This window comes from Schistocerca nitens, chromosome 4 (genome assembly GCF_023898315.1).
Source record: "Schistocerca nitens isolate TAMUIC-IGC-003100 chromosome 4, iqSchNite1.1, whole genome shotgun sequence".
NCBI classification, from domain to species: domain Eukaryota; kingdom Metazoa; phylum Arthropoda; class Insecta; order Orthoptera; family Acrididae; genus Schistocerca; species Schistocerca nitens.
This window is the reverse complement of record NC_064617.1, coordinates 693,714,797-693,731,990: the sequence shown is the minus strand read 5'-3', so window position 1 is coordinate 693,731,990 and position 17,194 is coordinate 693,714,797. Positions and strand designations below refer to the sequence as shown.

General features: G+C 42.4%; 1 protein-coding gene across 1 annotated transcript in view; it reads left to right on the top strand.

Moving 5' to 3' along the window:
• Window positions 1-12,674: 12,674 nt before the first annotated feature.
• The window catches only part of LOC126252919 (palmitoyltransferase Hip14), a 136,047-nt gene continuing 131,527 nt past the window's right edge, over window positions 12,675-17,194 (top strand). The window contains exons 1-3 of the mRNA XM_049953905.1: window positions 12,675-12,901; window positions 12,995-13,120; window positions 13,207-13,406. Coding sequence (XP_049809862.1) covers window positions 12,848-12,901; window positions 12,995-13,120; window positions 13,207-13,406 — 380 coding nt within the window. The 5' untranslated portion in view covers window positions 12,675-12,847. The remainder of the gene's footprint in view (window positions 12,902-12,994; window positions 13,121-13,206; window positions 13,407-17,194) is intronic.

Below are 17,194 nucleotides of genomic sequence, written 5' to 3'. Positions count from 1 at the left end.
TGTCAGAGTGTAGCGAAATTTATTACTTCTGAAAAACTTTCAGTTTTCACACTACACATGTCAACCTTCAGTTGCCACACTTCTAGTGCTAATTATATGTGTAATAACCTTTCTTTTTCAGTTACTATAGTAATTGTCCTTAGGACCGGCGACCGTAATTTCCCCCAAATCTCAAATATCTAATTACCGCTGGTTAATTGTTGATGTAACGGCCGCACATTTACTTTCTTTATTAACTTTACCCCTTTTCAAAATTAATTTCCACCAGTTTCATTTGCATTTTTCCTTTCATTTAGATGTAACCCTTTCCTCCCTCTTTACCGACAAATTAACTTCGGTGACGATTGCTTTTCCCAAATTTCCATTAGGTGCACGTGGTTTAAATTTTCACTGTCATTAAGGTCGATAAGTGAGGGGGAGGTTACAGGGTGATGATCATGTAGGGACTTCCAGTAATTTGAACTTGATTCACTGCCAGGCAACTTGGAGTGCTGAAAGTTTGACAGTCCATTATCTCACTCTCTTAGTGGCTGATTTTGGTCTTCCATTTTGTTTTAGTTTCATAGCTAACAGAAGTCGCTTTCATAACAGTGTTTTTCTGATTACGACTTCTTGTGTCTATTGCACTCTTTGAACTGCTACTAATATTCTGAGTGTGTTCTACTTGGGTACTGAGTGAGGTAGTGATTCGATATTTGTTTTTGTTTCATATAAAACAGAAGCTGCTTCATTGCATGGTGTTCTATGGTGTTATGTGTATTTGTTATTGCTTATGAATCTGTGAGTGAACTAATTGATTTAAATGCATTGTAGTTATATTGCTTTTATTCTACTTTATTCTTCTTTGCAACCATTTTCTATATTTTCTCGCATTTAATGGAGAACTCTGTGTTACCAGATTCCAACAGTATTGGTATACAACCTTATTATATCTGTGACTGTAGGCTTTCCGGGCATAAACTATTGATGAAGGTTTCTCAGGTCTCCAGCCTTACTATTTCTATTCACGGAATGAATAAGTAACTCTGCTTTGAATGGAGTTACCACTGACTTCCAGATTATGGATGTAGGTGTAGATGAATATGCTTCGTAGTCATGGTGATTAGAGCATTCTTCCTTGCATATACTAAAAAAGCAACAGTAGTTACACAATTTTTTTCACACATTAGCGACAGGCCCATCAAACAGTACATTTTATTAGAAGTCATGGAAAATTTCAGTGGTCTTGATTAAATGCAAAAGTACGAAAACTGGATGGGAACAAAAATAATGTAGAATACGAGCAATATATTTATAATGCATTGAAATTGAGCAATTATACACGGATTCATAAGCAGTAACAAACAGTCCAACGTAATACCATTCAACAAAACTGGCTTCTGTTACATATGAAACGAAAACATATATGTAATCATTTAACCTGTAGGGGTCGTCACACTACATAAAAGAACATGTTCGCATATTTGTGGTAATATCCACTTAGCAGTATTACATAGAGTAGAAGAACAACTTACATTAAGTGAGAAACAAAACACACTTCAAAGCATTAGTCCAAAGGAACTCGTTCCAAAGAGTGACCTTTCAACTGACGACAGTCACTCACACATAGCCCCCTCCCCCCTAAAATCCAGAGTGCCAATTACGTCTGGGAACTTAAACTTCACCTCCCGGCCCATTCAAGTGCAGACAGTAGGGAATTGGGTGCTGTTGAATGGCTCCACTGATGCATTCAGTCCTCTGATGTGAAAGTCTTGTGTGTCACGGCTGTCTGGCTTGGGCAGGGTCGTTGGCTCAGTGTGAAATGTGTGTGAAGTTCACAGTGAGGTGGGGTGTGGCACTGGCAGTGTCCAAGCAAGCCGGTTTTACGCACTCTAAGGAGACTTTCCCTGGAGGAGGATGTCCACCGTGTGTTTGTCATGTCATAGTACTTGGTACAGGCCAGTGCACAGTGGTTACAGAAGATGGCGTAGCAGATCTGTGCAAATCATGGGGATGAAATGATGATGATAAGGGCAACAGAACTCTCAGTACCTCAGCAGAGAAAATCTCCGACCCAGCCGGGAATCGAACCCAGGCCGTTAGGTATGACATTCCGTCGCACTGAGGTAGTCAAGGTTACAGATCACTAGGGTGAACTGTTCGAAATCCTCTACAATATGCTCCTGCATGAAAATGTTCTCCATAACTGTAAACTACATCTCCAGGTTTTCAGGCACTAACGGCAGGGCCTGAATTTGCAGTCGTGTCGAGGGCGGGCCGTGAGAACTGGCGAGCTAAAAGTTCGTAGCTCGTGGAAGCGGCACCGGCGCAAGTAACGGAAAAGCGAACATCTTCAAAGTTTGCTTGATTTCACTGTCTTGAAGGCTGGCTGTGCGAGGCAATATCCTATGCCAGAGGCGCGGGAAATGACCGTATGACCGGCGTGGGTGGAAATGTAACGTCGTGGACGGATTCAGTTTGAGACATAGGATCCCATAACACTGTGAACTAGGGAGTTTGTTGTCTCATGTAGAATTCCTTCTTGATATTATGGATGGCACAGTCAGTGTTGTGGAGCAAGTTTTGCTTGAACGACATGACGGTATGGGATGATGTGGAACACATGTGTGGCAGTCATCGACCATCAGAATCAAGTGTCAATGCAACTTGCTATCTTTGAACCAACCAAAATATTTGACTTTTCAAACTTTCGCCGCCATTGCAGTTTGTTCCTTAGTCTCATCCCGACACTTGACATGTGATATTGTATTGTATACTGTGTTCGTAATTAATACCAGTTTCTGTATAAAGTAATGTTCAGGTTATTAATATGACGACTGTATGACCTGTTACCCATAGCTGTACCTCAGACTTCTTCAATATGACCGCGCACCTGATTTTGCTACACTCGTTCTGCATTATTTGTGTGCCTTAAAGTATTAATGAACCGCCACGTGCTGTGTGATCTGGAAGTGGCCATGAGTTTGCCTACAGTCTATTTCACTGACGAGCTGCTGGCGATACGGACATCGACAGTTCTGAGTGCATTTTCACACCCATGTGTTTCCATGCTGGCACAATATAACCTAACAAGTACTGTCCACGAGCTGTGGCACACACAGACTACACTGTGTCCACATATGTGGCAGTTCCCGGACTTTGTACCACAGCTGAAACGAGAACTTTCTTCGCCGCAGTGCTCCGCAACATTTGAAGGAACACATTTCCTCCCAGCCCAACACAAGAGCATAAACTTTCACCCAACTCACATGTGAATATGTTGCCTCATCAACAACTTGCAACTGCGTTCACAGCTCCTATGGCGCGCACATCTACCATATTTTTTCCTGCGCCTTGTGTGTCATGCTTACTTATGCTGCATTACAGACATCAGATCATACACCAGTTCCTGGATACGGACCACCCCCCACCACCATGTTCCAGCGATGCTACAGTGGCCACCTGTTGGGCAGTTTCCGAAGCTTCCACAACTGCAGGACAGTCCTCGACATCCGTGGCATGTTGGCAGACGACACACGCTCCATCTGTGTGATGAGCCATCTACACAATGAGCCAGACCTGGTCAGCGATCTATTGCTCATGCCACTGAGCCAGCACAAATACCCAACTGAAAGAGCCCAAATCATCAAGCAAAGCACTTAACACGTCTTCCTGCAGAAGCCATCCACTCTGTTATTCATAAAGTGTCTTTAGGTGACCATATGCCTTCTCAGCTTTGGCGCCACTTATGAGGTCAGGTTGGCATGAACGAACACTCCGACTTCGTACTCTGGTTGTTGTGGCTCATGAAATTGCCATCAGATCTTCAGCTACGCAAAAAAGCCACTCTTGAAGAAGAGCTGCACCTGGAAGACAGGCATACGGCATCATCAAACACCGCCAACTCACATCTTCTTGTTTTTCTGGTATGCCAGAAGCTGGTAGCACTGCACACTTCCAACTCCTGTGTTTCACTGGCTGGCCAGTAGAGGTCAGGTGTGTAGCACACAACAACAGTCGACAATGCCACTTGGTGCCTAGATCACTGTACCTGCTGCCACTCCTTGCCTGGCTGCCCAGCCCACCCCAATGCCAGAGCAGAACGCCCCACCCCACGCTGCCAGCTCTCCAGTCCAGGCGCCGCACACAGCATACCCACTATGTTAGTACCACATTACATTTGGGGAAGCCACGCGTTCGTGTCACGCGCATGAGGCCGAATAGGTGCCACAGCTCACACCAACACTTCAGCGTGCCAGTCACATCCTAGGTCGACCACTTCCGCCACCCATCACTCTGACAGACTATACACTGATAGGATCAGCATGCTCTATTTCCTCACAGACACGGGCAGGGACGCTAGCATCATTCCCAGGTTGAGCACTCCATCTGCACTCTTTAAAAGCCGTGCTGATGTGCCGCAACATGTCTTGATCAGACGTTCTTCCCTGACTCCTGCTTGGCGTTCATTCAGTGTGCAAAGAGGATTTACAAGCCTCCCCTGACTTACTGTATGGGGAACCTCTCGTCCTTCCAGCACAGTTCATTGAGGACTCCAACCTTGCCACACACTCCGAACTTCCGATGTTAGTAAAATGTATCCAACAGTTCATCACACTGAGTGATGTTGCATGATGACAAGGTGCGACTTGCACTACACCCATGCTACTTGTTCCCACATAAGGTATTATGGCACTCGCTGCAGCCCTTTCGCATTCTGCTCCATGGTATAAGAAAAGCAGCATCCATCCCAAGTCTCAGATGAGCTTGCCGGCTCGGCGAAGATGTAAATTCGGAGGACGACTCTTCCACCAATCCCGCTTCCATGCGACCCCTCACTCCCAGTGCTCCTAATAAGCAGAGCTCTCCTTCCAGTTATGATAGTGCTTGTGACAATACAAAATCACACTGACCGGCCGACACCATCTGACAACACCTGCTTTGCCGTCTTCCCTGTCAACATGTCACCCCTTCCCGTCAAGGATCTCTCTGCAGCTACACAAAGGCACACTGTTAGTCCTGCATGCACACTGGATGATTCGATCGACCAGGTCACACCCCTCCATGCATCTGCAATTCATCATTAACAGAATCTACACCCACGGATCCTCTTTCCCCACAAGGACATCTTTAGACATGACCACAGACTGAGTGCCATGCCAACCTACATCACGACCTCTCCCCAGGCTTCGCACTGGAGGATGGGGGGGGGGGGGGCGGCGGGAGGGAAGGTGTTTTGTGGCAGTCATCGACCACAAGAAAGAGGTGTTGATGCAAAGTGCTATCTTTGAACTAGCCAAAACCTTTGACTTTTCAAACTTGCACCATCATTGAGATTTTTCCTTCCTGTTACTCCGTAACTTGGCATGTGATTATGTATTGTATACTGTGTTCATAATAAATTCCTAGTTTCATAGAAAGTGGTGTTCAGGATATTAATACAACAACTGTATAACCTGCTACTCATACCTGTAAAGAAAACTTGTCCACCGGCACATCACTGTAGTTTTAGGGTGACCACTTATGTAGGGATACTCTCACTACATAAAAGAACATGTATTCACATTCGTGCTAATATGCACTTAACTTTATTACACAGCCTAATGGCCGGTCGGGGTGGCCGAGCGGTTCTAGGCGCTACTGTCTGGAACCGCGCGACCACTATGGTTGCAGGTTCGAATCCTGCCTCGGGCATGGATGTGTGTGATGTCCTTAGGTTAGTTAGGTTTAAGTAGTTCTAAGTTCTATGGGACTGATGACCTCAGAAGTTAAGTCCCATAGCGCTCAGAGCCATTTGAACCATTTTGGACCACAGCGTAATGGAACAACGACTTACATCAGGCGAGTGCTGTGCTAGTGTCATTCCTAGTCGAGGGAAAGCGAAATTTTATCAAAATTCAATGATTGCGTGGTTGGGCGATGAAATCTGGGGCCACTGGCAGAGTGTGGTAACGACGACAGCCAGCGGGCCAGGCAAGGTAAACATGGCACTCATGGGCACGGAGTTGCGACAGTGGTTTGCACGCACGATTTGTTTTGAGTGGAGCAACAATGAGGCAGGAGACTGCAGTGTTGCTTTAAGTTATTGGTTGGTTGGTTGGATTGTTTGGGGAGGAGACCAGACAGCGAGGTCATCGGTCTCATCGGATTAGGGATGGATGGGGAAGGAAGTCGGCCATGGCCTTTCAAAGGAACCATCCCAGCATTTGCCTGGAGCGATATAGGAAAATCACGGAAAACCTAAATCAGGATGGCCAAACGCGGGATTGAACCACTGTCCTCCCGAATGCGAGACCAGTGTGCTAGCCACTGCGCCACCTCGCTCGGTTTTAAGTTATTGCAATGTATGAGGTGGGGCACTAGGCCAGAGCCAGGAGTGGCGATTTGTAAATGGCTGATGTGTAGAAATTTATCCCTGCCATAGTTTCTGTCTCTCTCTGAGACTATGTCAGAAGCGAGGAAGAAACCAATATAAATAGACGGGCAATGTTAGATTGACAGTGTGTGTCAGGTCAGTCGAACATTGGGAAGGTCCTGTGCTTGTCTATGCTTATAGCGGCCAGTCTGGCAGCAACGTTATAAGTATTCGGAATAAACTTGTACTTTGTTTCTATGTACTTGTTCGGTCTAAATTCCGCCTCCGAGGACACAACACTGGGGTGTGACGGAATGGCAGCCTGGAACATGTAGAGTGCACGGTCTGCCTGAAAGAGGGCAATGACAGCAGTCTGCAGTGGGTCCAGGATGGGCTCGATTCCAATCCAGTCTATGGGCCATGTTTGCTTCCCACCTGGTGTACCGGGGTCTGGGCGAGGTGTATGCTGTGGGAGGCGCAGCAGCACTGCGACAGCACTAGAGACGGCGGTGGGTGTTGCCATCCAGCAAGCAACACTAGCGGAAAGTTGCGGCACAGCGTCCAGGAGGGGGCGGGTTCGAGTCTGGTCCTGTCCTGGAAGCAGTGGCGGGCTGAGGGCCATGGGTGACCAGTACGTCCACTTTCGTCCCATGGTTGGACAGAGCAGGCCAAACGGGGCAGAGGGCAGTGAGGACCAGGGACTGTAGCAGTATGCAGAATCGTGGGCAGCAGCACAGTGCAAGTCGCAATGCATTGGTGGGTGGCGACTGGGAGAGCAGCGGCCAACTTCCATTGGTGGGCAGCCTTGATGACGACAGCAATGGCATCAGCATACCAGGAGCCTGCTGAGCCATCTGGACTTGCAGGACATCAGCAGGCGGCATGCTGACAGTACGCCTCACCATCGAGTACTGTAAATTAGCTAACGCAATGTCACCGAATACTACTGTATCACACTGCACTGCCCATCGACGCTCTTGAACTTGCTCGGCCTCCTGACGAAATATGGTGCGGCGGGTCCCGGCTTCAGCTCTGCCATATGGAGTCCCGGGTTCGACACACCGACCCCGCAACACGAGAAACGAAACACACTTCAAAACATTAGTCCAAAGCAACTCGTCCCGATGATAATGTATACAGTGTTCTGTTGATTATCGATAGTCACTCCCCCAGCTCCACCCAGTATTATGGATGTGAGTAAAAACAGCAGAATACGAGCATCATACTTACAATACAATACACATGAGAAGGTGGTAATCGGGAACATAATTTCCTTGATAACAGCCCCATGGTAGAAATTACAATATTGGGATTTACAAATAAATGCACTTTATCAGCAGACTACCATACCCACGTATAAAGTATAAACGAAAAATATTATCATGTAGTATTTGTATTTCGCCAAGCAAGAATACGGATTGTCACGCCATATTTTCCCGAGATCGAATTTCAGTGCAAGGCCTCTTGGAATGCTACTGAACGTCTCAGTTTCCGTAGTGCAACATGGGTGTCGTATTTCTGACATTTTGGTGTTCTGTGTATGTAATGCCCTTAAATACTACAGACTAGTAAGTGTTTAAGTGCAGGACGTCTTTGGCTGTACATCGTTGCACTGGAATTTGTTGCAGTTAAAACGTGTTGCTCCAAGCTTGTCACATTGGTGATATACACTATTATTTATGTTGCATATGTATGAAGCTGTTTCTGAGCCTTTTTTATGATGTCACTGATCATAATGCAACATGCTGGGAATACGTTTTTCAATGTCCAAATGGTGTTATTTACAATTTGTTCTTCTAAGACGAATACAGGCATGCATCAATGCAAGAGGACGTGCTACTGCGTATTAGAGATACCAGTGTGCACAGCAATCTGGACCACCACCTCTGAAGGTATCGCTACATGGTGGTACAACATGCAGTGTGTGGTTTTCATGAGCAATAAAAAGAGCGAAATGATGTTTATGTTGATCTCTTTTCCAATTTTCTGTACAGGTTCCGGAACTCACGGTGATGCAAAACTTTTTTTGATGTGTGTATATTAAACTCATAATGACTGTCATCACGTGTTTAGCGCATGTTTTCGGAGTTAATTGTTTTATATTTTTTAATAAAACTCCGCGTCTCTATGGCTCCAACTTACAGGTATATTGATTGAACCTTGCTAAATCCAGTTTCAGCACGTTCATTTCCGTGTCTGCACAACATTTCTCCATAGTCACTTCACTATTGTAACAATTAAGTTCAAAATGTGATTGTGTCCAATTGAGAAACGTGTGATATTGCGCATGACCTAACATAATTTCATCGCTCGAACTGAAGAGGCGTTTACCGGTCAAACGATGTGGACGCTATACACGTGTTTTCCTGTACGAGATTTACCATTTTTATACTGGTTTCTTTCGCTCCTTATTTACAATTAAAAAAGGAGAATATACTTACCCATTCGTTCGATGTGGACGTACACACGTTCTCTTCTTTTCATAATTTATCCTTTTTATACTGTGTTTTTGCTCCTTATTTATAATTACAAAGGGGAATGTACTACCTGTCACACTGACTATTAAATTTGTACGCAGTGCACTACTGTTAACTAAATTATCACGCGGCGCCGTCTATACTCAGTTGTCAATTCTATGTGTTGAGCTACACATACTAATTTAGTTTCGATTTTGTGGATTATGCGGGAATATAGTTATTTTATACATTGGAGAGAGATAGTAATTTTTTCCCGACTTGTTCATTGTTACCACAGTCTAAAGCCGGGTTCTCACAGGCAACAAAAGTATCGCCACTGCTAATGGCGAACTGCAGTTGCTTTGTAGTTGCATGTGTGAACTCCTAGTTTTCGGTGGCGCCATTTACGAAGCGCAACTTTTGTCACGCCACAAAATGTTGAACTTGGTTCTACTTTGTTGCGCCATTTTGCCTTCTCCACAATCGAATAACGTCATTCGATTGCTACCTCGCGGCTGGATTCAAACATTTCTAGTGGGTATTCGTTCGCAGATAGTGCTTTTGTTTGTGCGTTTGTTATTAATATGTCGAAAAAGTGGTCAACAGCGACAATTATGAGATTCTTGGAGGTGTATCAAGAACGAGAATGCCTTTGGAACCACAAAAGCGAATCATACAAAGACGGAAAGTTGAGAGATACTGCATTAATTGAAATAGTAAACAGTATGCGTGAATATGTAACTGAAATTGATGTAGCTACAACAAAATGAAAAATTCGAAATGCTTACATGAATGAACATAAAAAAGTACTGAAATCACTCAAGAGTGGTGCGTCTACAGACGGTATTTATAAACCCAGCCTTGCTTGGTTTGAAGCTGCAGACCGGTTCTTAAAACATGTAGTCGAGACAAGAGAGACGAGAAACACTTTGGTAAGTAATATTTTACATTTATTATGTTTCCAAAACATCTTATTTAGTAATATGTACAGCCGTTTAATCAGTTGAGACAGATGACGCCATTTTGAAAACTGCGCAACTACGAACATGTAACAGTCGTGACACTCACTGCTGCTAAAGTTGTTACCGTTTGACAGATGGAGCGACAATAGCGCTCCAAGCGCCGATTAAGGTGAACATCAGACGCGTCGTAAGCATAATGTTTGTTTTGCATCCATTTCCTACGTTATTTACGAAATATTTGAGTTCTTTTTTTGTCTCCGAGGGTTTGTGTAGTACCAGAAGGCATATATGTTTCTAAAAATGATTCTAAAATACGCGCAAGTATGGACAAAAACCATGAATCGAGTGGCAAGTTATAACACATTCGTGAAGCACACTTGTGACGTTGGATAGAATTGCAGCTTACCTCGCTGATATCAAAAGAATATAAACACACAGACTCACTCGTAAGAAGCACAGACATGTATCTCTACATGCAAAAGCGATCTACAGCTCATTTAGCGTTCTGTATGCCCACTGTTTGTCGTTGTCGCCTGTTGCCGCAAGTACGACCATCATCTTTATATTATTCTAAGTGGGACAAGCAACTGCCAAATAGTGGGTGAAATATGTTGAAAAATTATAATAAGCTGATTACATTACATTTCACGCAAAACCAAATATTTGAATAATTTTCAAACAATCTGTCAGTGAACAAGGTGCTAACAAAATAACGTCACCACACGAAGGATGCAAGGAAAATTAAGCGACTAACAACAGAAGTGAATGAAATACATACCAAACATTACGCTTTTGTAAGACACGAATAACTGCACTTAATCTAACCACTTCATCATGAAAGCAGGTCTTTGTTGGCGATTCACACGAATCTGGCACTGATACATGGAAAGCTGACTGGCTGCTTCTGTGTCATAGGACTATTTTACAGCTTTAAATGGATTGTCGAATGTTTGTGGCAGTTTCCTCTTCATCGTCTGTTGAGGTGACTTATTTGGGATGTCAAACAGTGTGGGTACTGCATTCCACACGAGTATATTATTGTCTGCGTTCATGAATTGGTTTTTTTCGAAATGTAGCGAACAAAACCTAATATTATTATACAGGTAAATTGGGTCTTTTTTCATAAGGCCTTCTCGTCGGCTATTAACTAGCTATTTTCTGCTCCTAAAACGAAACATTAATCATTAACACACATGTAGTTTGCAAGTGAATCCTGACGATACAGTTTAGTAACATGATGGTATATACCTCTCAGGATCCTTAGGAAACCTAAAAAAAAGACAGCTGTGGTGTCTTCTACCTGTTGTTGCTGCAATTTATTGCGCTTGTAAAAAACATCGTAGAAATCAAAATAAACAACCAATATTCGCTTTCACGATCGCGCTGAACTCACAGTTTAAGTTGCTGGCCGCGCGGGCGCGGTAGGCAAAAAATCGAGGCTTAGTGTCGCGACTGTTAGCCTGGTCCACACGCAACGATCTGTCTGCGCAGACATTGGCGCAGATGTCTGTACATGCAAAAGATCGCTGCAAATGTGGTGTGTTCACACGACACAAACCCCAATCTACTACTCGCCCGCCATCTGTCGGTGTAGAAAAGAAAAATCCGTGGCAAGCGACTACGCTCCCCGTAAACGTCAAAAATTTAATTCAGTTATTTTGAAATATAGAAATGGAGGAAGTCCTGTTGTGGCCTGTGTTCGCAACTTGTGTTGCAAAAAACATTCAGACCAACCGCAGGAAACAGAGAAGGCGGTCAAAATGGTGTAGACAGTGGTTGCTAAAGCGAAAGCAGTTTTCTCACGTACATTTACTGCGAGAGTTGCAGGGCGAACCTGTTTTGTTTTACATTACCTCGTGTTCCATTTCCTGGCACATTGACACTCCAATTTCATCTTCAATTGTACTCCTACTTGGTCTTGGCGTTTCTTGATCACTAAGAAAGCCAAGCAGATCCAAATACCATAACGTTGGCTGGTATACTTGATCTACTCTTACACCAGATCTTCTAGATTTCTGAACTCTTTTCGGTAAACAGTTCGCTGACAGACTTAATTTACTTGACTTGCCTTCATGAACTCATCCTTCAGGACAGCGTAAATAGCTTTACATGTGTTGGGTATTATTTTACTCAACGCTTGTTTCGATATTGCAGTTGAAAATTCCAAATCCTTGTAGCTCCTTCTTGTTGCTAGGAATCTTAATGTTACCGCCAGCCGTTCATGAGGAGAAATTGCCCTTCTCATACAAGTATTTTTTTCTCATAATATGAGGGGTTACAAGCTTTAAGAGATAATTATAAGTTTCGACTTCCATCCGCAAATAATTTCGCCAGTTCGCAACGAATTATTTAATTTTTTTTTTTTTATTACCGTTTCTCTGTTTGCCGAGGCGTCAACTGCCCGCAATTTTTCAATTAGAGCATTGTATGCTGCTGTCTTTTTGTCTCGGTCACTATATTCTTTACTTTTAATCTTCCACAAACATGGGTGGTTTCTATATATTTCAATGAATTCACTTACAAACTCTCGAGAACACTGACGAGTATCAGCCATTTTAACGCCCTATGCGCACAAATACAAACACTAGACTGAGCACACAGCTGTTTCGTGGCAGATTTGCGGCGATCTCCTGTCCACACGCTCCAACTTGTCTGCGCAGATGTGGTTTGAACCCACAGATTTGAGAGGTTTCGCTCAAACCTCCAACTCCAACTTCCAGGTTTGCACACACCTCAGTTTGGTGCAAATCTTCTGTCCACACGCAACGATCTGTCTGCGCAGATGTGATGTGCGCAGACATTTGCGCAGACAGATTGTTGCGTGTGGACGGGCCTAGACTGTGTTATTACTTCGCGTCCGTTATGGTAGATACGAGTGGTACATCTTCGTGTTGATGACAACTCAAAGACGTTGATGTAGGATAAGACGATTGAATGAGACACTGAGACAGTATAAGTGTTTTGAGGTTGTTGGTAGTGTGGTGGTTGTATTATGACATATTTTGCAATAAACATGACGTCTAGTTGTCGTGTTATTTTGCGATACACGTCGCTCTCACTTTTCCGATAGTTATCTTTGTAAATAATTAGTAATAATGATGTCCGGCGAAGTTGACCCCACTTGTAATCCCGTTCACTTTGTGACACAGGCAAGTTTCATTCGCATGTTTCGGAAATAGTGAAGTTTGTTTTGTGTTTGTGTTAGTGTTGGCCTACATAAAAAAAGTGATCTATATTAACAGGATGCTTGCAAGCCAGGGCCTGCGTACAGAGGTGAGCAAAGCGAAGCTCATACGATTTTTCAAGAGCCTGTTACAGCTGTGACTGAGCAAGATTGCAGTGGATTTGATATAGTTAAAGCAACACAGGTACACATGTAAAATCGGCTACACTAGTCAGAACTAAAGTACATTATATACGTTTCTAGTTATCACTTACAGACTCACTTTTGCAGTACGGGTCGTTGGCGCGCTGCCATGAGCTTATTGAAGCCGGCTATGATGTTAATCAGCCTGACAGTGAAACTGTCACATTACTCCACTGGGCGGCCATCAACAACCGAAGAGATATCATACGGTATTACATAAGCAAAGGGGCTGTTGTTGATGCAATTGGAGGTGAACTTGCTGCGACTCCTCTACACTGGGCCACAAGGTACATGTTCAGACAGATAACTGTATATGCATCTTAAACGTGGCACAAAATTTGATTGGAAGCGACTGAATATTGCAAATACAGTTTTCTGTATTTGGTATCTCCCTAACAGACATTACCTTCTTGCACCCAGCACATCCGTCTTGTGAGGTATAGACAAACAAATGTCAAAACACTGTGACATTTAAAAAAAAGATACATCATGAGGAGAATGTTGTGTCAAGTGCTGCCGTCACAAGTTACTGCATAATGGGAAAGAGACTATGCTACTCTTATGACTGAGATCTGGGACTCTGCTTAAGTATTAGAACGCAGTCACATCACACCTGTTTGACTTTGGATCTCACTTTGATGCATGTGAAAGTGGGATTTGTTGCATTATGGTCTATTTGTAGAAGTTTATAATTTGCCATTAGGAGTACTGAATGGCATTGATATGTTCCATGGTACAATTACATGAGTATGGATTATCAAATAATAGAAAATATTAAAAGAAGATAATTATGCACACAGCAAGGGGCAGTTATCTCCTCTTTCTCACATTTTTCTGGAATATGTTGCAGGCTGCGATCCAACCCCAATTAGGTACATGTTCCATAATTCAAAATATAAGCATAAAAGTACGAAGGCACGTGGGGCAGAGGTTAACACATTGAGCTCCCACTCAGGAGTGATATTAAAGTGCTCATCTGGACATCAATATTTAGAGATTTTATGGCTTCCCAAAACTTAATTGGAAAATGTCAGGGTGGAAGCTGAACGAAATCTACCTGTATTTGTATGCTAGAAATAAAAATATTGATGGGACACAGGTGGCATGAAAGGAAAATGGCATTTATGAATATATGGTTGAAATTGTTCTTTAATGGCCTCAAGATAAAAAATAGATTCTCTTACCTAAAGTCCTATAATGTATAATTACCATTAGGATTCTTTCTCATAATGAAAAACATCAGCATACTGACCAAATTCTGTATCCTTTATGTTGCCTATACATACTTAAATTAGACTGACCACATCTGGAATTTATTTGAAAGACACATTGTAATCAGGCCAACCCAGCCAGAGAAGATCCTCTTGAAGAGTGAACAAGAACTCCCCAGTCTCATTAAGGCCATGGCCCAAGATTGCTGGTTGTCTGTTTTGATCAGATTTATGGCTATGTCACAGATTTTAGAGTTGCCACTCTGTTGAAAAAAAAAATTGACTCCACAAGTTTACCCCAACATTGTAGTCTAAAATAAAATAGATCATTGTATTATGTCAAGTGAATATAAAGGCTTGTTCTTATATATTGTGGTGTCTCATCTGATTATTTTTCCCATTGTGTTGCTTTTCTTCTCTTTTTTCATCATGTTTTAATTCTTAGGGCTTTCAATTAGCAGGCTGACATCCTCCTTGTCAGCCAAGATAAATTCCAAAAAATCAATCATGCAAAATCCGATTGTTTGTTTTGATATGACATCCTAGAAATTGTGGATCAAGGCCATGTGGTAAATGCAGTATTTGTCAACTAGGCATTTTGAACAGCATTTACTCAGAAGCATATCTGAACTTATTGAAGAAAATGTGATTGTTCTGGTTGTCAAGTGAAATTTGTGAGTGGGTTGAGAATTTGATGGTACGGAGGATATATGCAGGGTGATCAAAATGTCAGTATAAATTTGAAAACTTAATAAGCCACAGAATAATGTAGATAGGTAGATAGAGAGGTAAAAATTGACACACATGCTTGGAATGACATGGGGGTTTTATTAAAAAAAAAAAAAAAAATTCACAAAATGTCCAACAGATGGCGCGTGAAAGTTCTCTTGGCATGCGTTGTTTGGTGATGGTCGTGTGCTCAGCCGCCACTTTCATCATGCTTGGCCTTCCAGGGTCCCAGACCTCAGTCCGTGCAATTATTGGCTTTGGGGTTACCTGAAGTCACAAGTGTATGGTGATCGACCGACATCTGTAGGGATGCTCAAAGACAACATCCGATGCCAATGCCTCACCATAAATCCGGACATGCTTTACAGTGCTGTTCACAACATTATTCCTCAACTACAGCTATTGTTGAGGAATGATGGTGGACATATTGAGCATTTCCTGTAAAGAACATCACCTTTGCTTTGTCTTACTTTGTTATGCTAATTATTGCTATTCTGATCAGATGAAGCTCCATCTGTCGGACATGTTTTGAACTTTTGTATTTTTTTGGTTCTAATAAAACCCCATGTCATTCCAAGCATGTGTGTCAATTTGTATCTCTCTATCTACATTATTCTGTGATTTATTCAGTTTTCAAATTTATACTGACTTTTTGATCACCCATTTTTGGAATGATCATGTAGGCTCAGTTGTTGGTAAAGCAAGAGGCAGACTTCAATTTGTTGGTAGGACACTGGGTCAGTCAGTCATTGAAGAACATTGCTTGCAAAACACTCGTGGGATGCATTGTAGAGTATATCTCAAGTTTGCGGAAACTATTCCGCATATGACTGTCAAGATGTATTGAATATATGCAAAATGTACAAATGGTCACAGGTTTGTTTGACCAATGAGAGAGCATCAGGGAGGTGCTCAAAAATTTAAACTGTCAGACATTTGGCAATAGATGCCAAATATCCCATGAAAACCTACTTTCCTATTTTCAAGAACCAGGTTTGAATGAGGAATTTAGAAAATCGTATAACCTGTACATTTCATTCTTACAGGGACTCCGAAGAATGATTTGAAGAACACTACACAGGCCATTTCTGAAGATCGCCATGTAACCTGATCTATAATTTATTTAGCACGTTTGGCATACCATCGCACTATATTCCGTGCCTCGGATAGAACCCCAACTAGTTTTCATGACTTGTGGGGGACAGTTTATTATGGATGAGGTGTGCTTCTCAACAGTTTTATCTCTCAAGGAGTATTGCACATTACATTACTGCCATCTTTGTGGTGGCAAGGTGCTACCAGGCAGACGATTCTCATTCAGTTTCTCATAAGAGTATAAGAACAAATAATAATTTGCTATTAGTCAGCATCACTATAGAGAAGACAGCACTGATCTACATAAACTTTTTCTCTCCGTCTCCCCAATGAAAATGTATCGATAGTGAAAGAAGTATTTTAATTTAACAATGAAGAAACATTACATAAATTTTGCAGAACATTCTGTTATCTTATTTAATGATCACACATATTGTTAAGAAGAGGACAGTTTGACATAATCGTAGATTCTGATTCGTTCACACTTTGTGGAAGAATCCTGGGTGAACAGTGGAAAGTAGTTTACCCAGGACACACAGTTACAACACTATAAATTGATTTTTCCTTTGCTGGGAGTCAGGATTAGTTAGAGTGGATGCTGCGTGGAAGGGTGACTAACATTTGAGAGCAAAGTTTCTTTTGTGGGAGGGGAAAGCTAATTTAATGCAAGGTGCACTGCAGTGTCTCAAGAAAAACAAAAGCAATGCACCATGCATAAAAAATAAAAATTCCTGTACCAAAGCAAAAGCAGTTCAGAGAATTGTTATGCATTAAATGAATTAACTCTGCGAGGTAAATAATATTCAGATTGCTGATGACAGTAACTGCAAGATAGATCGTCGATTGAAGTCATTGTCCAGCAAATTTAATAACTTTTTCGTAACAGTAGCTGAAAAACATGAGACAAGAAAATGAGCTATCGAAAGCAGATTCACTAGAGTTATTTAGACGGATTTCGTACACTCTGCCAGCAAACATAAGTTTTTCCTGTTCACCTGTTAAAGTGATAACAAAAATTATTGTTACTGAAAAGCAGTAAC